Consider the following 24,121-nt stretch of genomic DNA (forward strand, 5'->3'; position numbering starts at 1 on the left):
ACTTTGTTCGATTTCCTCATCTGTAAAATGGGGACCATAATTGTACCTACTTCATAGAGAAGTGACGAGTTATTACAATAAAGTGCTAAGAATCATGCCTGGCATGTTGTAGCTATAGCTGTAGTTCTGAGAGTATTATTGTACAATGATTATTAGGAAGGAGTTGAGGTTGTTAGAGCATGTGTAAAGGAAACTTCACCTTCAGGTCTTCTTATTTTGTCCTTGCCTTTGTCACTTGCCCCACTGCTGCATCTTTTGTACCTCAGGCCAATAATGATCATTTTCTTAGGTCATAGAAAAACTAAAAAGTGTGAAATATGTAATTCTACTGCCATCAGCGTTTTCATAAGAAATTATATGGGTTCAAAATAGAAAGTAATTAGATAACCTTACTTTTAAGAAGGAAAGACCCTGGTTCCAAAAATTCTGTCTTATGCCCATTCCAGGGCCTTTTTTCTGCTGAAAGACACAAGGCAGATTTTGTGGGTCAGAGGTGCCATGTCATGAGCCTCCCAGTCTGGTCTTGCAGTTGCCCAAGTTCTTTCTCCTGTCTTCGAATCTCTTCACCAAAGAACCCTCTTCCCTCAAAATATGCGATCTCTTCTACGAGAGTAGAGGCATTTAATGTTTTTAGGGGCAATGTCTTTCGACTTTGGATATGTTAAGATCAAATATGTCTCCCTTCTAAGAACTTCAGGACACCTTAAAATATAGCCTGTTTTGGTCTTTCAAATTCCATGTGAAGACTACCTCTTGTATTCAGATTTCTCTGATTGGCTTTTTTTTTTTTTTTCTAAATTTACCATATATTTGATAAAAAGGACTGTATGCTTTTATTTATTTCAACCTAAAAGAATATCAAACTGAGACATCACTGTGTGAATTCTGGTGTATATATATCTTTAATCTGTTGCCTCAAATCATAGCTGTTGCTTAAGTCTGACACTCCTGTAGGACTTGTGCCAGGTACTCAGAGTTGTGCTCTGCTTTGGGAATCTGGAAAAGTCCTCTGGATGCTCAGTTGGGTAGGTGGAATTAAAACACAGGAAACAATAAGGGTACAGCATAAGCATTTTCTATATTTTGTAGTCTGGGTAAGAGAATCAAGAAGGATGGTTTGGAAAGAGATCAATACCATCTGATAAAGTGATCTAAAAGTTTCTGATGACTGTAAAGTTTGAAAAACATAATAACCCTTGAAGTTTTTGTTTTTGTTTTACCAGCAAACTCAAAGAGCTTACTTTCTTTTTCCCTTTGAGATTTCTTACTGTGTTAAAAATAATAGGGTTTATTGAATATATATCTTCTAATGGAAAAGATTAAGGAATTTTATGCCTTAAGAAATCTAGTTAAAAACGTGTGTGTGTGTGTGTGTGTGTGTGTGTGTGTGTGTGTGGTAACTTGTGCCTGATAAATTTTAGTTGGAAATAGTTATTTTTAACTAGGAAAAAACATATTGTTCTGAGTTTAGTAGATAATGAAGTCTCACTTCAGTTTTCTTTCCCAAGTGTTTGAGAATTTCCTTATTTTGTTTTTTGGTCAGAATTTTTAAAAAAATGATTTTTCCTAAGGTATGCTGGAATAATTAAGAGAAAAGAAATTTTACCTTTTAATATGAAGAAACAATCAAAGCAACCTTGTATATTAGCCTATAGACTTTAGCGGCAAGAACCTGTTAAACATTAACATTTCTGAGGTCAGAAATCACAAGTGGGTAATTTTCTTTTTGTCCTGTAGTTTTTCACAAGGGAAACTGTAGCCACAAAGAGGAGAACATGAAGTATTTGCTAGATGCAGAAAAATGTAGGTCACAAATGAGTAATAAGTCATACTGGGTGAAAAGCATTGAAAGGCATAACTAATGTTTCCAAAGCTTTTGTCATCTCAGTAAGACACAGTTTGTGAAACAGTCCTGCAGAGAGTGCCTTGGCCTTTAAAAAAAAAAAGGATCATTTTTCACAAATACCATATATGCTACAAGCTTCAACTGTCAATAATTTTCAATTTTTAAATATGCATTACAGATTAAACTGAAGATTAAATTTATTCTGTTTTTAAATTTTGAATGCTTCAGGGAGGGACAAATACATGAAAGAGTTCAGACAATTTCCATAGAAACAAAAGCTAAATCCAAAGTAAGAGATTTTTCTAATAACTCTGTAGGGTAGTTAAACCGTGCCAGATTCCAGGGGAACACTTGCCTTCATGTTTTAATCCATGAATAAAGATTAACAGTCTTTTTATACAAAACATAAGAGAGAGATGGGAAGAATGTTGATAATTTCCAAGACTCCAGCTGTTGAGAAATATATAGGAAACAGAACAATAAAAACAAGTCAAAGTAGATTGGTTACATTAGGATTTTTTTTTTCGCTTAAGATTTTTAATAGGTTAAATTTTTTTTCTATTTATTTATTTATTTTTAAATTGAAGTACAGTCAGTTACAATGTGTCAGTTTCTGGTGTACAGCACAATGTTCCAGTCATGCATATACATACATATATTAGTTTTCATATTCTTGGTTAAAAAAGTTTCTAACTTAGAACTGGAAAGCAGTTTTTTAACCTCATAAATTAGTTTGCGTTGAATAAAGAGTGAAGCCCATTTTGAAATAATTGAGATTTAACTGAAAAATGCCTATATGTGAAATAAATTAATTTTTTGTAATTGCAAAGCTTGAAAACAAGATCTTCCATTTGGGGACATCTCTTAAATAACACAAAGGAGAAAGAGATCTTTATTTAATTCTTCAAGTAATTATTAAGCACATTTATATGGCCGTTACTAAAAAGTAAGTAATATGAGTTAAATGTATTATTCTTTTTTTTTCCCCACATAGATGGAATTAGATACAGCACTGAGTGACTTGGAGGCAGCAGATTTTGCAGAACTGGTAAGAGAAGCAGTAGATTTTAGGAAAGGTTCAATATTAATTTCTTATTTTGTAAATCAGTCATTATTCTAAATATTTTCCAAGGCGGCATGTAATAATCTTGAAATATGTAACATTAGGTGTCTATTGAAATGGACAAAATCCATTTTGCTGCCTTAAGATTTTCTATTCAGTTAAAAATATTTTTTACATAATATATATATGTAATGACTAATTACATGAGTATCCTTAAAAACTGGGCTTTGAGAGAAAGGACATACATGTAATACTGATTATATTAAGTAAAAGCACTGTAGACCTGAATTTAAGTTGGGAGTATGGTTTTTAATCTTTTAAAACATGAGTTTGTTTTTTTTTTAAACCACGAGTTTATAATGTTACTAAAGAAAAAAAGAAACTTTTTGGTCAGCTTTGAGGGATGCTAAGGAACCAGTTCATTACTGTGGAAACTGGTGATTAAGGAGAAAGAATCAAATATTTATCTGCCTTTCCTATCTGAACCATACCTCAGGGTTGCCAAATAGAGATGAGGGGGAGTTTCTCTTTGTGGAAGTGGTCTACCTAATATATTAAGAAAGAATGTCAGAATTGGAATATCATTTTATAATCCCTCACTGAGTTAATGGATCTAAGCAGTGATCATCAGTAGCTGTTAACATCACAAAAGGAAAGACAACAAGATAGTATGTGGTTCCTAAAGGGGAACACACAAACCCCCTATGAAGTATACTTGATCCTGCCTCAAGATCTAACTACCAATTTACTGGAAATGCCAGGAGGAAAGGGACATGTTAAAATATCCCATTTGAGGGAGGAAGATTGCAATCAGCAAAATCCAGACTGGGAAACACACAGGACAGTTTCTTCAACAAATAAATTAGAAGGCGGCTGAGGAGAGGTTGAGAGAGAACCTCTCAGTTACAAGAGGCTTAATAAACATATCAACCAGTTTCAATATGGACCTTACTTGGATCCAGATTCAAACAAACAAAATTTTAAAAACATCTATGAGGCAATCAAGGAATTGATAACTGGCTATTAGGTGAGAATAATCCTATAGATAAGGTCATGGTATTATGGTTATATATTTTGTTAAAGTCCTGTTTTAGAGATACATTCTGAACTATTTACAGATGAAATGCCAAAACATCTGGGATTGACTCTGAAATAATTCAGTAGGGAGAGGGGAGAAGGAGAAGGAGATATAGATGAAACAAGATTAGCTTCAGGTCATTGTGGAAGCTGGGAGTATGGGTACATAGGAGCTAATTATACTACTCAATTTTTGTATATGCTAAAATTTTCAGTTGAACTCTTTACAAAGTAAATGATTGATTTTTGAACAGAAGATTATGTTGGTATTTAAGTCCAAAGTTGAAACAAACATTGAAAGATGTAGTTACTGCATTTCTCCTGACTGGAGTGGGTATTCTTAATAGGTGGTAACTGTGTATAGCAAATTAAAACACACATGCTGCTTACATTCTGCAAATTCACGTTTCCAAATATTTAAAAATATCATTATAACTGTATTTGAATGTTTTGCTTATGCTCTTTTCCTTCTTGCCGGTCTTATTACCTGTTATCTGTGTAGGAAATTTTAACTTAAAGTATACTCAACCTGTGTTTCACAGAGTAGAATATATCGTACTCCCTTAGTTAACATGCTTTGAAAACATGGCTTAGTGTATTTTTCTATGCTACCGAGAGGAAAATCAATAATTTATTAATAAATTTTATTCTAAATAATTCCCCCAAAAAAGTAAATGGTAAGTTAGGAAGTAGAAGCAGTGAGGCTGGATCGTCATTCTTTAGAAGACTGCTGGTGAAAGTGGAGAGAGAGCGTTAGACTGAAGGGGTGGCCTAGTCTTAACTAAGATCCTGAGCAAATGGAAGGGTATTTTGTTTGTAAAAATACTGGAAATTTAAGCAAGGTGAACTCTTCTTAGGTCATACATTTTTTCATTGATGGAGAACGTTCAGATAGATATCAATCATTCGGGGCAGTTTAGATCTAAAATATTTAAATATCTGGGTTTTAGGAACTTACATCCAGTAGGTTTAATTAAAACTCTAATTCCTGCTTTCATCACTTTAATGAGCACAGAAAGTAACTATGGTTAGAAAAAGATCTATTGGGATTCTTTGGATACATCAAAACACAATCCATAAAAGAAAACAAGTTTACAAATAGAGACTATAAAATGATGCAGTTACTTTGGAAAACAGTTTGGCAGTTTCTTAATTACCTAAATATACACCTACCATATGATTCTACCTTTGTATTCCTATCTAATTTCCTAAGAGAAATGAAAGCTATGTCAATACAAAGACCTGTCCACATGGTTTTACCTTTTCTGGAATGCCATATAAGTTGAATCATATGGTAGATAATTTTGGGGGTCTGCCTTCTTTTTTTAATTAGGAAGTTAAAATATTTATTGTTATACAAATACTATTGAAAAATACAAAATAAAAATAAATCTAGCATTTTGCTTGACAACTCATACATCAAAGCCAGCTCTGTTCTCAGAGTTAAACCATTGTTATCTGTTGATGAATATTCTTGGTAACTTTGTGTTTATGATCATACATTGAAGTAATTTTGTCTGACAATGTTCAATGTAGATGACACTTTCATACTAGTAAAAGTATAAACTGATGCAACCTTTCGGAAAAGCTATCTGGCAATATTCATTAAAAAGTTATACACTATGATCTAGGAATTCAACCTCCAGAAACTTACCAACTTAGGAAAATATCAGAGATGTACACAAAGTTTTTTTCATAAGAATGTTCTGTACAACATTATTTATACTCTGAAAAATTACCAGAAACAAATTAAAATACCACATTATGGATGTTAAATAATACAGCCATTAAAAATAGTGTTTAGAAAACTGTCTATTGACATGGGAAAATGTTCAGGGTCATTTTATGTGGAAAAAGCAGAGTACAAAACTATACACATGAAACAGTTTGCCCACACCTATTAGGATGGCTACCATTAGACAAACAGACAAAAAACAAGACAGAAAACACCAGGTGTTGGAACTTCCTGTGCACTGTTGGGGAATGCGAAAAAGCACAAGGCGGCCCCCAAAAAATCACAACCAGAATGACCACATGATCCAGCAACTCCATATAGTCAAAAGCATTAAAAGCAGAATCTTGAAGACATATTTGCACACCCACATTCGTAGCAGCATCATTCACAACAGCCAAAAGGAGAAAGCATCCCCAGCGTCCACCAACACAGGAATGAACAACAAAAAATCGTGGTTAATACATATAATGGGACATGACTCAGTCTCCAAAAGGAAGTAAATTCTGACATATGCCTCAATATGGATGAACCTGGAGACACTATACCAAGTGAACCAAGCCTGTCACAAAAAGACAAAATAGTACACAATTCCACCTATAGGAGATACCTAAAGTAGTCAAATTCTTAAAGACAGAAAGTAGAAGAGTGGACGCCAGGGGCTGGGGGTAGGGGAGAAGTGGAGCGTAATTTTTTAAAGGATACTGAGTTTTGGTTTTGCAAGAGGAAAAGAGTTCTGGAGATTGGTTTTACAACAATGTGAATGTACTTAACACTACTGAGCTGTACACTTAAACATGATTAAGATGGTAAATTTTATATTATGTGTATTTGACTACAGTTAAAAATTTTAATTATAGTAATTTTTAAAAGCTTACCTATAATGAAGCAAATCAGAGAGCTTCCATACCCTCAAGAAGCTTCCAATGAATTTATTAATTCCTCATTCTTAAATATGGGCACAGTAAAGCATTACAAGGAATTTCTTTGATATAAAAGCAGTCAGAACGTGAAAAAGGATGGGCCTGACTTCTTTCACTTAGCATTTGAGATTTCTTCTTGTAATCGTGTGTATCAGCAGTTCCATCCTTTTTGTTGTTGACTAGTATTCCATTGTATGATGGTATCACAGTGTTCACCCATTCCCCAGTTGAGGGATATTTAGATTATTTCCAGTTTTCAATTTTCCTTAGGTTTCACTGTATTTTTTTATTATAAGATTAATGCATGCATATTGGGTAAAAATGCAAGCATGGTTATTAAAAACAAATGTCCTCCTTCCTCATCCATCTCCTCCAATTCCATCCTCAGTTATATCGGCTCTTACAGTTTAGAACCTATTCTTCCAGACCCTTTTCTATACACTTACGTACTCCAATACAAAACAACACGTATGTATACATGTACATGTCTATCATTGGAGGTGCTATTTTTAACAAAACTTAGATGATAGTGAATATTTTGTTCTACAGTAGCATTCTTTGCTGAACAATATATTCTGAAACCTTTTGTGCTTGCTTATATATATCAACTTTATTTTTTTAAACAGATGTATAATATACCGTGATGTGAACATACCTAAGTTCCTTAACCATTTTCCATTGTTGGACTTCACTTTATTCCAATTCTTGCATATTAAAATAATTAATTATACTTTAACTTTTTATACAAAGATCTTGATTCTCTTGATTAAGTATTTCTGTAGATTTCTAGAAGTCGAATTACTTAAAAGGTATGTGTATTTAATTTTTTTTTTACTTAGTTGCCCCCAAATAGGTTGTAACAATTTGTACTTTCAAAAATAGTATATAGTAATATTGTGTATTTTAGATGATGTATAGTAGAAGCATTTTCTCTTGGTAGGTTTCTTTCAATCCCTCATGGGTAACAAATCTTATATTCTACTCTTAGATGTCTCTAATCAACAGTATCTCACAGAAACCAAAAATAAGATTGTTCTCAGTCAAAAGTAAATATATATGTACCTTATCTTTCACCCTAATACCCTAGTATATTGATTTCTAAAGAAAGTACTATGAACAGTTCAGTTACTAAAGAATGTAATTTCCATTTTAATTGTTTTAGCTTAACTAGGATTTTTTAGGTTATTTTCTTGGGAGGAGGAGGTAATTTGGTTTATTCACTCATTCATTCATTCATTTACTCTTAATGGAGGTATTGGGGATTGAACCCAGGACCTTCATGCATGCTAGGCATGCATTCTCCCATAAGCTATACCCTCCCCACTTAACTAAATTTTTTAGATCATTTTTTATATTTTTTATATATATATATATATACACAAAATACATAGATATATAAAATATATAGATATATAGAGAGATCTATATATATATATATACATCTCCACTGTGTTCTTTCCCCTAGTCTGAGGATTACTATGACATGAGGCGGCTGTATACAATTTTGGGGTCTTCTCTATTTTACAAGGTAAGTTGAAGCTTGAAAATTTTTTTCTTTCTTTGAAGTTTTTTATTGAAGTGTAGCTGATTTAGAATGCTAGCTTCAGGTGTACAGCAAAGTGATTCAGTTATACATGTACATACATATATATTTTATTTCCAGATTCTTTTCCATTATATGCTATTATAAGAAATTGAATATAGTTCCCTGTGCTATATAGTAGGTCCTGAAGCTTGAAATTTTTATAAATGTCCAACTGCTATATGAACAGACCTAAATTAAATTTTCTCAAACTCTTACAAACATGAAAAATAAATTTATCTTTTTCTCTGAATGTAGTTACCATAAGGTTTAGATTTGAAAACAAGACTTGTACCTACATATTTACAAATACAATAAATATTTCTGGTTTCATTATATCTTAAGACATTTACACATGTGTAAAAGAGAAACAAAACTCAAAGAACCAAGTGTTTATGAGAGAAAAGTAATACTGTGATGATTCCGTTTTGCAGTCGTTTGTCTCTTTTCTTATCTTCAGAAAGTAACCATATATCTTTTTAGAAAATATTCTAACATCAATTAGTTGACTTCCGGGTAAAAGCAAATTAAGTGTCAAGTGAATTTAAGTATTTTAATTTTTTAAAAGGTTGTTAAACACAGTATAAAACATATCTAAAAAATAATCAGACAATACAGAACTGTATGTAGTGAAAAGTATGCTTCCCACCTCCTCTCCTGCTTCTCCGCCTTTCATTTTCAGAAGGTCAGTTCTTTCCTAATTTTGCCATATTCTCAGGCTAATGTTACTCAGAGGTGATCTTGCTTTATGCTAAAGTCCACCTGTTATAGACTTGTTATCATGAATATTTGATCTCTAGTTAAAAATACATTTATTTTCACTATGTCTTCACTTACTCCTATTTGAAACTGGAATATTTTAAGCCAACTGAAGAAGCACCTATAAAACTCTCAGAAATGTATTATGGGATGACTGCTTTATATCACTAGTTGACTTTTATTCTCTGTGGTTAAATTCAAGGGTTACTTGATATGCAGTCATTTGCCTAAGGATGATCTTATTAATATTGCTGTATACTGTCGCCACCACTGCCTACTGCCTTTAGCAGCAAAACAGAGAATCGGTCAGTTGGTAATATGGAGAGAAGTGTTTCCCCTCTATCACCTCCAACCTTCTTCAGCCTCAAACACTGAAGTCTTTCAGGAACCTGAGGGGAGATATTTTTTGCTAATTGTTGGCTTGGTAAGTTTACCTTAGTTTCTTTCTTGGGTTTGTTTTTCGTTTGCTTGTTTTCATCATTTACTGCCTAAATAAATACACAAACAGAAATGATAATTTAAAATTATGAGTATGTCAAATACTAGTATTCCAGAAAGTGTTACATGCGCTTCTTTCTTTTTTTTTTTTTTGCATCCATTTCATACTCATAGAGAAACATTAATGAAACCCAAGATAAGATTTTTAGCAGGTTATTATGATCTTTTGTTCCCATTTCTATAAAATTAGAACTTTTATACTCTGGTTTGTTTTGGGAAATAGAGACATGAAAAGAATATAGAATCAGAAACAACAAATATGTGATTGTGAATGAAGGGACTATCAATGATTGAGGCTCTTTGAAAGCTACCTTAGGGAATTCTATGTGTCAAAAGTAGTAGCTGATGGTGTATCAGGATAAGGCAAAGTGAGATTAGATGTCAAGGGTGATCAAAAGCATTGCAATAACTAAGAAGGGGGGTAGTTTTTAATAAGCATCACGTGATTATGCCATATGCTCATGTCTTTAGAATTCATAAATTTATACATGCATGTTACATACAAATTTTTAAATGTGGCTAAATCTATATTAATAATTGTTTTTGTATAGAGACATTACCTGTTGTGTGTACTATTAGAAGCTGGAGGCTGTGCATCCAAAGCTATTGGGAATCCTGGACCAGACTGTATATACGTGGATCAGGTCAAAACAACTCTTCACCAGCTGGAAGGGGTAGATTCCCGCATAAATGAACAGCTAGCCTTTTCTCCGGGCCCCTGTTTGTCTTGTGCTGATTGGTTCCTTGCTGGATCACATGAAAAATTAGATAATTTGACAACTTCACCCATCCTCAATAGGCTACAAGGGACCTCCAAAGTAGCAACCTCTCCAACGTGCAGAAGAACTCTTTTTGGTGACTATTCCTTAAAGACACGTAAGCCCAGTCCTTCCCGAAGTGGAGGATCTGACAATGGTTATGAAGCTGGAGAAGGTGCTGGCTTGAGCCCCCACAGTACACTGGACACAGTCCAGAAGCAAAGAGAATCTCAGGGATCTGATGGTTCAGAAGAAAGTGGGGCCTTGCTTAAGGTGTGTGTTCCTTCAAGTGTGTACATTCTGGGAGCTAAGCTGTCTCTCCAGTCCTTATTTTATAACTGCAGAATAATTTTTAATAGCAGATCATTCTTCATTTGAACTAGTGGTTGTTTTAGTCACTATTGACAAACTAATGATTTAGGATCAAAAAGAGAAAGAAATACCAAGTGATAAAACATTAGCTAGAATGTGCTTAACAGCGTATATACTTGACAGTAATTACAAGTAGGGAAACTCTCTAATCTTGCTTTCTGTGTTCATCTCTTTTTTCTCTATTCACAGTGATAACAAAGAACATCCTATTTCTGGGGCATTTGGGGACTGATCTGACTAAATAGCAAAGAAAATGTTCAGCAGAAACAAAAATAAAATCAAGAACTTAAAAAAAGTTATATCTATACATATATGAATATTTGTCCTATTTTTCCCATAGATGAGTATTTTTTTATCTGCAACTGTGAAAGTCTGCTCTCCATACTCAAGAATCCAACATGTGACAAATAAAACAAAGAAAATGTTCTTTTTTTAGATTATTGTTTTTCCATGTTTTTTCCCATGAAAATACCATAACATATCCAAATGATTATTAGAGTAATCACCCTAGTAGACTTTGTACTTATTCTAGTGATGCTGCTCTTTCAAAACATTTTTGAAACTTAATTTGGGTGAATGAAGGTGATGCCAGACAAAGCATGAAGGATTCTGAGAAGGGGTACAAATAAAACAGATTCTAAGTATTGTGGCATAGATGACCATAGATTTGGTCTCCTAATTCCAAAAAATAGAGCACTCTTGGAGCTCTAAGTGGGTGTATTTAGGAAGTACTCACACTGGTGGTACTCATAATCCCAGTCTGTGAAATTGATAGGAAATATAGTCTAAGAGGATTTGGATAGACTTAAGGAGCTCTTAAAAGAAACTGTATTAATCTCTAAGATCCAGCCATTCAATAAATATTGATTGAACACCTACTGTGTACCAAGGGCCATGCTACACAAAGGAGATAAAAAGATGAATAAGATACAGCTCTCTGTTGAGAGGTGCGGTCTAGAGAAGGAGACAAGTATGCATACATATAAATTCTAACAAAACTTGGTAATGGCTTCATTATGGTGCTGGTAGGAGTTTACAGGGAGAACCGTCATGTCCTCCCATGACATGGCCCTGGGGTCACTTCTAGCAAAGGATAGGCCAAGAGGTACAAGTTAGCATTGAAAATATTTAAAGGAAACATTGCAAATAGTAAGTAGTTCTCTCAGAAGGATTTTTAGTTTTTACATTACTTCTGTTGATTCCATTCTTAGATAAAAACTGATTTACTTAATGATACTTTTCAGATCACTAAAAAGAAGTCTACCCTTCCAAATCCATTTCATTTGGGGAACTTGAAAAAGGACCTTTTGGAAAAAGAATTGGAAATATATAACACAATGAAGTAAGAAACTTCCTTATATTTTAATTTTTCATTTAGCTTTGTGTCTTCAAGGAAATTTTACAGTGAAAAAGTATGATTCCATACCAAATTGAGATTTTATTCAACAAGTGTAATTATGGTATCTCTTACATATGAAAGGTAATTGCTATGCTGTTTTTCTGTTTTTCATTACACATATAGGAAACATACTCCTGTAAGAAATAAGAAACATACAAAGTAATACTTCAAAATGTGAAAGTCCCCATTTATCTTTCTTCCATAGGTGACTTCCCTTTTGTATGTCTAGTTTTTAACTTAGTTTGCTATTTTAGACTCCAGTGGATGCTGTGGTTGCTGCAATACTCCTTAGCCCCAGGTACTCATTCACAGTGCTTGAGAGTGATGGCTGCTAATGGCTCATAGCTGAGTCCCTCCCTTGGCCTTGTCCTACTTGGAAGTTAATTGACTCAACCAAGGTTACAGCCTCTCCCTCAGAGTAGCCCACACCTAATGACTAATAGTAAAAGTGTGATATAAACCAGTGTGGTATTAGGTATTATCCTAATCTGTAAGTACATATTTTTATAAAATAAAAGTATGTAATATACTAAAAACAATAATATACAGAAAACATTTCATTCAGTAACCAAGTCCTATCCATTCTGTATTCTGATAATTCTTGAAACCATTGAGCCCCTAATGATCCTACCCTAGTTCAGGCTCCCATTCTCTCACCTGGTTGTATTGCAACTGGCTGCCAACTTCCAGCCTACCCTGAATCCATTCTCTGCTGTAGGAGTGACCTTTCTGAAGAACAAATCTGATTTAATCTGCTTTAAAAAACAAAACCAAACAAGTATTTGTCTTCCCTTTGGGTAATTGCTTGTCTGATGATTTTTATACTTTCAGTTTTTATACTGAGTAAGTTAATACACATGGTGTGAATTTATGGTTTTCAAATACCAGACCTAAGCCAGAAAGAGAAAGAAAAATACCATATGGTATCATGCATATGTAGAATCTAAAAAAAAGAAAAAAAGAGGACACTAATGAACTTATCTACAAAACAGAAACAGATCTGCAGACATAGTAAACTATCTAATGGTTACTAGGGGAAAGAAGGTGGGAAGGGATAAATTTGGGAGTTTGAGATTTGCAAATGTTAGCCACTATATATAAAAATAGAATTTAAACAGATTTCTTCTATATAGCACAGGGAACTATATTCAATACCTTGTTATAATCTTTAATGAAAAAGTATATGAAAACGAATATATGTATGTATATGCATGACTGGGACATTGTGCTGTACGTCAGAAATTGACATATTGTAACGGATTGTATTTCAATTAAAAAAAAAAAAAAAAAAAGAACCAGACCTGCTCATTGTGTTTTGGGGTTGTTTTGAGAGAAAATTAAAGAGGTTAACACAAATGTTAATTCTAAACTTCCCTAAACAGGAATCTTATTAATAGTTCTTTTTTAAAAAATCATTTCTGTTCTGTACCTTATCTTGAATTTGAAAACCTCGAGTTTAAAATGTATGTTTTAAATTATTTTCTTTTTTGAATAATTATAATTTTTTCATCTTGAGTATTTTTTACTTGATTGAAAAAACATCAGGCACTAGTTGTTAATGAGCCAGCCATCCTATGGAAAAGTCTGAGAAAAATTTGTAGATGATCTCCTTCTCTGCCTATTCCTTGTCTCTAAAGAGAACTAAGACTTAGAAGTCAGTGATAAGAAGTTATTCTGATCTTGCTGCCTAATTAGTTTAACAGCATTTTGACTAGCATGGATAATCGAAGTGGTATTTAGGCTAAGAGCTGAAATAGGCCTTTGCTTTGCCTCTGTGCTGTGGCTGGAAAAAAAAAAATCAACTGAATGAATTTTTTTAATAGACATTAGAATGAGAATGGGACAGCTTGAGTGCTTGAGATGTGGATGGGGAATTGCTCTTCAGGTATTTAAAGACTGCCAATCAGGAAAGAGCAAGGGGTAGCCGAATAGGCTTCAGAGTCACCTAAGCTCTGATACTTAGCTAGGTGACCTCAGACAAGGTAATTTAAGTCCTCTGAAAATTGATATCCTCATGGTTAAAATGAGGACAGTAACATTTAATATCTTACAGGATCATTATAAGAATTAAAACTAAGGTAATTCAAAGCACCTATGTTGGCACATAGAGGGCATTCGGTATATGATAGCTACTATTTCATTGTTGCTATCATTGCTGTCCTTTAGCTTTTCTTACTACTGGTGGAAATAAGCAGTATTTGTAGGTTCTGCTGGCCCATCGCAGATCTCAATAAGGGAAGAAAGGATGGAGAAAAAGAATGGAGAAATGAGAATAGTAAGAGAACACAGAATACAATGATGAGAAACAGTAGAATGCTGCTAGTCATTGCCATGGTAATCTAGACTACTAACCCAGCTTTGCAGTTGGTAATAATAATTTTATTTTTCTTTAGGATGATCAGTTTGACAGTTATGGTAAAAGACTTAAATGCTACTAACTAAAATGTTTAGTTTGTTTGAAGGTGTTTTTATGTGTGGTCCACCCTAGACTGATACCTTGTTTATGGCTTGTAGATATCTGGGTCAGACATGGGCTAAGCTATTCATTACCAACCATGGAAAAAGAGAGGTTTAGCCAGTTTGGGTTGTCTAGCAAAGGGACGATTAAGTTACTTGCAAATGAATTGGTGTTTGTTTATCCTTGCATAACATGTAGAATTTGCTTCAATTAAGGGAATTGATAATAACCCTAGCTTGTATTTCAGATAAGAAGGAAGAAGGAATTAAATGTTTGGCCTAGTTTCCCTTCCCTAATTATACTCCTAATATTATATTGTAGTTTAAAGTTTTTTAGAAGTCCACAAAATTCAAAATGAAGAAACTTTTTCAAGTTTACTTAAATATCTTTTTCTTTTCTTTTTGTTTTTTCTTTCCAAGATTGACATCTGGTCCTGAGAACACACTTTTCCACTATGTTGCCTTAGAAACAGTGCAAGGGATCTTTATTACTCCTACCCATGAAGAAGTGGCACAGTTGGGTGGCTCTATCCACCCTCAGCTAATAAAGAATTTCCATCAGTGTTGTCTCACCATTCGTGCAATTTTCCAACAGACGTTGGTTGAAGAGGTAGGGCACTCCCTAAATATTCTGTCTAAACTCTTTAATCAATATGTCCCCCAATCACTGTTTTCATTTAATTTTTTTTAACAGTCACCCAGTCTAACTTGAATGATAAGATTATACTCACAGTACTTAACTTCAAAGCTTTATTTCATAATTCTGAATCTGATGTCCCAGATTACTATTTCAGAAAATGGTTGACCTGTGTTTTTCCATAGCAAATTTGAATATAGTTGTTTGTAATGTAAATGTGCCTCCCATATTTGATATCTGTAACTCAACTATTACTTGGAAAGTTGTCACTACCTGTGGGTGACTGATAATTCTTTAAGTATTCAACCAGCAGTACAAGGTATTTTGGAACATAATTGGACACGTACAGCAGTAGACACAGAACTGTAGTATAATGTTGGTTGGTTGGTTGCTTGCTTCTCGATCCAGGATAAAGTTTCATTTAATATTGTACCTTCTAGATAAGTTGTAATGTTGTATACAATTAAAATAGCAATTGTTTTAATAGCATGGAAAGTGAGTGTTGATTTCTTGAAAAGGATAAACATGCAGAAGTCTATTTGTGACTGGTGAAACATCATACAGCCCCCCTCCCAAAAAATACTCCCTGAAGATGACTGTAACGTATCTAGCAATACATCTGCTAAGGATGCTAAATTTGTGAAGAACTTAGGTTCAAAGGTGGAAGAACACTGGGCTGGGAATAAGGAATCCCAGACTGAGCCTCAACTCTTCCTCCTTCACCAGCTATAAAGTGAATGAGCTGAATTATATCATCTCTTAGGACTCATTCAGCAGTAAAATTCTGTGTCCTTCTTCGAGCTATCAGAAATTGGTATTCAGCAAAATGTGGTTTGGCCACATATCCTTACGTGCTTTGTGTTCTGAGGCTCCTCCGTTCCATTTTAACATACTGAAAGATTCTATAAGGTACATTTCACTAACTTACTCAGTAGTATTTAGTAATATAAATTAGCCTTCCCCATATTGTTTAAATATTGAGGTACGTACTATGCACTAAATACTATTTTAGACACTGGGATACAGCAGTGAACAAATCTCTCTCCTCATGAAGCCGATATTCTAATAGGGGAGGCTACTGAATAGCAAGGAGTGTAATATATCAGGTAGGATAAGTTTCAAGAGGAATGATAAAATGGGAAGGATGAGAGGTGGAAGTTATTATTTTGAAAGATCCCTCTGATTGTGTCAAGTAATATTTGAACAGAGAACTGAATGAAATAAGGGACTGAGCCATGTGGCAAATCCAGAGGCAGAGCTTCCAGACATAACAAATAGCAAGTACAAAGCCACAGAGGGAGGAGTGGCAGCAAAAGCGCCGGAGCAGGCTGGGTGGGGAGGAGAGTGCTAAGAGTTGAGACCGTAAAAGTAGCAGGGCCAGACCATGCGTAAGGACATGCTAAAGGACTGTGGCCCTTGTTCTGAAGAGGATAGAAGGTTCCCAGAGCACAGCAGGGACATACATCATCCTTAGTTTTGAAAGGATCATTTAGGCTACTGTGGAAGAGAACAGGTTCGCAGGGTAACAAGGGTGGAGGCAGGGACCAGTTAGGAGCTATGGAAATTCTCAAAGCAAGAAATGACAGTGGATTCTGGATTCTGGATATATTTTGAAGGATGAGCCAAAAGGGTTTGCTGATGACTTAGATGAAGATTTTGAGAGAAAGAGAAGACTGGAGGATCACGCCACTGGCCTGAGTCTTACAGAAGGTCTTTATATTCCAAATGAGTCACTGGCTTGTTAATGATTTAATCAGTGGGAAACTGAGAATGCTTCAGAGAAAGAGACAATACAGCTTTAAGTATAGGTGTTTTTAAGTTTATTACATTTCATCTATTCATTTAGTAACTGATTAGTCATTTATTCATTAAGCACCTACTAAGTACAAAGCACTGCTGTTTTCAAAAAATACAAAGATGAATAGCATATTGTCTCTGACTTGGAAAAAAATGATTATAATGTCCTGGGGAAGATAAACCTATAAATTACTAATATATTGTAAATATTAATAATGTAGGGCTGTGAAATAAATGTTACCTTGGAGAGTCAAGAGACACTTTATCTATGAAGTCTCTTTTAGGAGATGATACTTAAAGCAAGTACAAGGAAGAGTAGAAATTTTCCTGCAGATAAGAAGAAGAATCATTGCAGGCACTTAAAAGTATTAGGATCAACAATTCAAATCTATATATGAAAACATTTTAAAGTCGACACTATTAATACCAGTTAATACTAATAATATCTATTAATTTACAGAAAAAGAAAGCACTAAATGGTGGAGATCATTCAGGTTCTACAAATTCAGTGTCTTCTCTTAAGCCTGTGAAAGAACATGGTGTGTTGTTTGAATGCTCACCTGAAAACTGGACTGATCAGAGAAAAGCACCACCAGTTATGGCTTACTGGGTAGTAGGGTAAGTGGAAAAAAGTATTTAAAAGTTTTAGAAAAGTGTTAAAGAGGATAAGGATTTTAAGTTGTAGGCATGGAATTATTAGCCTGACAATAATATTTTAATGTATTTTAGAATTTTATTTTATTTACTAAGTTATCTCCTTTAAATTCTTCCCAAGTCTTTTTCTATCTAAAAAAAAAAAACCCCACAAAACTTATTTGGTTATCTTACAAAATTGTATTTCTAATACACTGACAGGAAATGAAATGATTCTACACTTTTATGGCTATTTCCTTCCCTCTGACCCTACTTCTTTTCTTCCCTCTCTCATTTCCTCCCCACTTCCATTCCCCTCTCCTCTCCCACCCCCGAACCAACTACAAGACCCTGCCCTACCTGGCCTCTTCCCATCTCTGTTTCTACCCACTGTCACTCTCCCCCTTATCCACTGTGCCTTGCCACATTGGCACCAGTCAAATCCTGTTCCTGCCATTCCTTCTGTGTAGGATGTTCTACTTCTTAACCTTTGCATATCTGGCTCCTTGATATTCAGACCAGTGCTAACATGTCATCTCTTGTCAAACAGACAATCCATAATCCATTTGTTTATGGTCTTTCTCCCCCTCACTAGAATTTCAGCTTTGGGAAGTCAGGAATTTAATGACTCGTCCACCACTGGCACCTGCAACAGCACCTGGCACACAGTCACTTGATAAACATGTTAGGATTTAAATGGAGCTGTGCTTGGCAAAACGTGGTGGTGGGTAGCAAATTGGCAAATGCAAAGATAAAGACACAGTCATTGCATCTAATGGTCTTACATCTAGCAGAAGAAATACAAAACATGCTAAAATATCTATTTATGGATATATAATCTGTGGGGAGATAGAAAGAGATACACAGATAGAAAGCAAGCTTGCTATACATAATAAATTAGGCAATTCAACCAAATGCTCTGGGAATTCTGAGGAGAGGGGTGGAATCTAAGCTGGTATTACAAAGAAAGGCTTAGGGATTCCATTTGATCTGGTTTAGAAAATGAATTAGATTTGGATAGAGCATTCTAGGAAAAGGATGGGATGAATAAAGATCCAAACAAAGGAAATCATAAGGCATGGCAGTGAATACACTGGTTTGCAGGACGATAGAGGAATGGCATATACAATGATGAAGTGAAAGATCAAGCTGAAAAGCTAAGTTAGGACCATTGCAGACAGCCTTCAACTCCTAACTAAGGAATTGAATTCTGAGGGAAATATTGAGCCACTGAAGGTTGAGATGGGATAGAGAATTGGTGGAAGGAGCACAGAGTTAGGTGGGGCTAATGTTATTGGACACCCACCATGTACTGCTAAATTGCATGACAAAAACTTTACAAATGATATCCAGAGTAGTAATTCCCATGTGCTGGGCCATGGAATTTAGAATCACCCAAGTCACTTATTAAAATCAGAGATGCCTGCACCCCACCTGAGACCTCCTGAACCAGAATTCACGAGAGTGGGACTCCGTGTTTTTAGTAAGCCTCCTTGTGATTCTGATGTGTAACCAACCAAGCTTGGGAGCATCAGCATGTTCTCAACTCAGTGTAGTGTGATCAGAACTGTGCTATTGGAAGATTTAAGCTGGGAGCCCCAAATGGAATGGTGTGGGCACAAGACTGAACAGAGATAAGAGACGAGTTAAGCACACATGAACATGTGCAGTAGAGCCTTAACTACATTCACAATTGGAATTGATAGAATCAATAGGTGTTGAATTATGAGGCTGATCGATGTAGAATAGAGAAATTTAAGGAAGTCAGGCAGAACTACTCCTGATTTAAATAGTTTGATTTGTATACATTAGCAATTGATTGAATAGATTAAAAATTTAACTCTCTTAAGATTAATCTTTAGATTAGTGGTCTTTTAATTTACTACTGATTCTTTTAGAAACAAAAACAAAATTAAATTAAATAAATTGAAGAGTTGTGGGTTTTTTTGTTTTGGGGATTTCTGAAATGAGTGTGTTCTTTTCCTCTACAGGAGACTCTTTCTTCACCCCAAACCTCAAGAACTTTATGTCTGTTTTCATGACTCAGTCACAGAAATTGCCATTGAAATGGCTTTTAAATTATTCTTTGGATTAACCTTGTAGCTGTGTTTTCTTGATGCACAACAAAACTGTGCACAGACTATCAAGCAGTATTAGAATTGCTGAAGTCTACTCACAAAGAGAGAAGGTTTAACTTCTTTTCACTATTCAATACTGAACATAATATTATTAAAGACTAAGATGATATGCTGCTGGATTTCATGCACTAAATCTTATTGTGAGACTTTTGAAGAAGATACTTGATCAAAATATGAAGAAGGGATCGTTAACTTATTTCCATTTTGGTATATAACATTAATTTATTTCCTAGTTTGAAATAATGTGACATGTTTTATGTAAAATTAATATAGGAATGTTTATCTTGGAAAAAATACACAGTTCAAAAAATATACAGTTCACTGTGTATTTTTCTCAAGACTAATACTGATATCTGGCAAAACAATCATGAAATTGAGAGGAAACCACGTTCTGTAACTAATTAGTGATGTGATTATGAACAAGTTTTTGTACCTCTCTGAGCTGAGAGTTTTCATGTACAAATGAGATGATTCCTTTGAGGTGTCTAGAGTCCCTCTTAAGTAAAATGTAATTTTTTCTCTCTTGCCTGTAGGTCAGTACCTAAATTTGTAATGTCCAAGTACTGATTTCTTCTGAGACTTTTTCTTAGATACTTTTCTTTAGCTTAAGTGTTTCAGGATACCTCACTGGGAGGAAGAGAGGAGTGAAAAATTAAACTTATTTTTTAATTTATTTGATTTTCTTTACTCTTTCAGGTCAGCTCTATTTTGACTAGGATATATTTTTCAAACTATTTGTCCATAAACTTTCATTGTTTTTCTCTTTGTTGAAATGTATTCAGGTATATACACATACATTTTATACAAGTTCATTAATTTTAGGAAAGTTATATGTAAACCTTTTTTTAAAACCTAAACTAGTCATGTTGAAAACACTGAAAAAGTTGACTAAAGAAATCCTATGGTTACTTCTTTTGTTAAATACTAATTTTTGCCTTACAAATATGGATCATTGTGTATTGAGTTTTCTCAAAGGGGGGACACTTTAATGAACAATAGTTTACTTGACCTTGAGTAAGGAAAGAAAACTAATGGGATGAGAATTTTCTTTGGCTGTCAGAATTTGGTGGATTGACAGAAAGGAAGAACTTAATTTGTAATTGACACACAGTGGATTCTCCTGAAGTCTCAGATGCCCCCAAGGCTTTATAATATTGGGTTCTTCTTCAGGGCATAAGCTTTGGAAGGCAAATTATGCCAGCACATCTAAAGTCAGCTTCTGCATTTCCCCTACCTCAGACATGAGCCCTCCAGCTTAGTCAGAACTCACAACAAAACGTAGTGGGTGTACCATTTGAAACATTTGGTCTTATAAGAAACACTATTATCCGTCTTCCATCAGTTTAAGAGATTTTCACCCAGGCGTTTAAGATGCAGAGCATTATACTTGTGTCATTAGTGTCTTATGGGCCTTAATTTTGGCATTCAAAACAGGGCAAGAAACTTTGATTCTTGAAATATAGAAAATGGATTGAAATATCTTCCCCTTAAGATTAAAATATTGGTCAAATGGTAGACTCTTTACTACTATCTTAGAACTACCTGTGTACATATATGGGTATTAAGATACTCTTGTTTAAAAGTATTAGGAAATGCCTTAAATTTCTTGATATATCCCCCAAACACAATGAGCTATTTTTAATACTGAGAATTACTCTTCAATGGACTTTATTGATCACCTCCAGATTTTCAGGCAGACTGAACTAAGACTTGGGGTTCTATCATCTTTTTCTCTTTCATTTAATGAAATTTTGATGTGTTAAACCACTTTCCTGGTGTTAAAGAAACATGAGACCACCATATATTAACAAATAAAAAGACAAAGCAGACTACTGATCTTAATACAGGCAAAGTCATTTGCTATATTGTAGATATGCACTGTAATGTCCATGTTGCAGAGATACTGCATATTTAAGAAATAAAAACAAACATTATCTTGGTTTTTTTCTCTAAATGGATATCAAAGTAAGCAGCATAAGTAAACTTAGCTGCCTGTTTTTCCATATAGGTTCAGATTCGAATCTGAAAGTCGATCAATCTGACTGTTGGATAGTAAGTGCCTGTCACTTTATTAAATAAAGGAGGGCAAAGAATGCTTTAGCAGATACAGAAACATTCTTAACTTGGATTTTATTAACATCCCAGCAAATGCTCTTTTTCACCAGACTGTAATGCAAAAGACTGTATGTCTTACCACTAGCATATATTTTTAGCACCTCCAAATTACATTTTAGATTCTAACCCCTACCCCAATTTTCTCTTTCTCTTTCTTTCATTTCTTTTTGTCAGATTAGAGAAAGGAGTGTTTCTTGTTTGTGCCAAGGGACCCCTGATGATGATGCATACTCACAAGATAGTAAATTTGCAGTGCCTGCTTTTTTATATTTCTAATACAAATGGGAAAAGCTATGAAACCAATTTACTAGGTTTGTCTACTTTGAGCATTCTTGAAAATAATATTGTGAATAATTATTTGTTGTCTGTGTGACTTCTGTCTAAATAGTGCCTGGCACATGTTATGTGCTGTAAAAGGGTTAGCTACTGCTACTACTACCACCGTTTTTTATTATTAAATATCCATTGGTTGAAAACCATGAAGTCAGCTAAATCATACCGGCTACTGTACAAAATGTTGCAAAGCTAAGAAAAAGTATTCAGCACTAAACACTTTTAAAACAAGGATTTATACTTTGGATATTTTAATATATATTATTAAATGTTACTAAAACTTCAACCTCTACACTAAACTGCGTGGAAATAATTTAATTTTGCAGAGTTGTACTTCTACATTCTATATAATTAAAGCTATTTTTATACTCTATTAATAGTTTTTAATAAAGATGGTTTAGAGGTTTGTTTGCAGTTGTGTTGCCTTTTTGTCCATTTGTCCAACAAACATTTATTGAATTTCTACTCTCTGCCAAACACTGTTCTGAAGGCCAGGGTACAGCACAAAAGAGCTAAAACTTCCTGCCTTCACAGAGCTTATGTTCTAGCAAGAGAGGCAGACCACAAATAAGACAAGTAAGTAAAATATGTTGATAAAAGCTAAGAGAAAAAAAAAATGAAGCAAGAAAATGGGATATGAAGTGTGGAAGACAAGGTGGCCCAGGAAAGTGTTGCTGAGGTGACCTCAGATCTAAAGAAAGTGAGGAAGCTAATCAGGCGGACTCCTCAGGAAAGAAGAGTGAACACTGCAAAGGCCCTGAGACTCTGCTTTTAATACTGACATGTAAATCGCCAGAACTTTATTGTTCCCTAAATCAGTAAATCAAATCCAATGCAGCAAATTAAAATAAACATTTTCAGCTCAATATATTGAAAAGAGCTGATTCAGAGGACTTAATAGAGGTTAAAAAAAAAAAAAGCTACACTTCTAAGTACTTTTACTTTTGCCATCGTCCATCAATGAATACATGTCAGAAATAAGCTGGAAGATTTCATAAAGGAGTATGTTATAAACACTTAACTATGGAGTCAAATGTGGGTGGAGGGGGGAAAGGAAGGCAAGAAAGATAATGGAGAGAAAATTGCCCTGGGGAGAAGCAAAACACTTGTTTTTCTGTCTTCTGAGAAATTTATGTTCCCTATGACCAGAGATTGTTCCTTTGACCTTTCTTGGCACCTTAAAAAGACAGTCTTACCTGGAGTGTAACTCAGGCAATTTCCCCCTTAATTTTCTTCCTGAGACCTTCAAATTACCTTAAGAGAGAAAAACTTTTCATATTTCAGATTTTTGCACATAAAATGCCAATAATGTTTTGAATTTGTGGTGGATTTTACTAAGGATTTTAAAGTCAGTGCAATGAGAAGACTTTAAATTTTTCTAGGAATAATGATTAATTCAACTGCTTCAGAAAAATTAATCTGGCAGCAGCATGTCAAATGGTGAGAAGGCCTAAGAAACCAGTTGAGTCGAACAAGCTGCTACAGAAAGGAAGGTAGCACCATACATGGTACCAGAAGGACTTGCCAACCAGTTTTATGTGAGATAATCAAAATTTTAACAAACTTCCTGCTCTGGAATCCTTCTGGCTTAAATATTTGTTTGTTTGCTTTTTTTTTTATGAGTTTTAAGAGTGTTGAAACACACTTGATAAAAAATTTGAATCTGTAAGTTCAAAAAAGCCAATAACTCATCTCACGTTTTGTAGATGTGTTTCAAGACTGCAGATCCTACAGAGTAAGAAATAATAAGATGGAATCTCCCTTTATGAGAAACCATCAAACAAGCTATACAGAGGAATCAGAAACATATCAGATGCTACTGTGGAGGGAATCTCCAGGATATATGAAGTGAAAAGAGCAAGTTGGAAGAAAACAGAGCAGATATGTACAGCATAGATGTGCACCTAGTAAGTGTTTTTGCCAAAAGAACTCAAACCTCACTCTCACAGGCCTCTGATGAGTTCTCAAAGTGGTTTGGGGGACCATGGGGTCACCAAGATCC

The 24,121-nt window shown here is 34.5% G+C and overlaps 1 protein-coding gene across 3 annotated transcripts in view; it reads left to right on the top strand.

Moving 5' to 3' along the window:
* Nucleotides 1-22,851, top strand: part of INTU (inturned planar cell polarity protein) — a 73,765-nt gene extending 50,914 nt beyond the window's left edge. For all 3 annotated transcript variants that reach the window (XM_032463194.1, XM_006178614.3, XM_032463202.1), the window contains exons 9-16: nt 2,841-2,894; nt 8,107-8,169; nt 9,185-9,406; nt 10,032-10,511; nt 11,855-11,952; nt 14,887-15,076; nt 17,361-17,518; nt 19,525-22,851. In XM_032463194.1, coding sequence (XP_032319085.1) covers nt 2,841-2,894; nt 8,107-8,169; nt 9,185-9,406; nt 10,032-10,511; nt 11,855-11,952; nt 14,887-15,076; nt 17,361-17,518; nt 19,525-19,636 — 1,377 coding nt within the window. In that variant the 3' untranslated portion in view covers nt 19,637-22,851. The remainder of the gene's footprint in view (nt 1-2,840; nt 2,895-8,106; nt 8,170-9,184; nt 9,407-10,031; nt 10,512-11,854; nt 11,953-14,886; nt 15,077-17,360; nt 17,519-19,524) is intronic.
* The last annotated feature ends 1,270 nt before the right edge of the window (nt 22,852-24,121 follow it).

Source organism: Camelus ferus, chromosome 2 (genome assembly GCF_009834535.1).
Source record: "Camelus ferus isolate YT-003-E chromosome 2, BCGSAC_Cfer_1.0, whole genome shotgun sequence".
NCBI classification, from domain to species: domain Eukaryota; kingdom Metazoa; phylum Chordata; class Mammalia; order Artiodactyla; family Camelidae; genus Camelus; species Camelus ferus.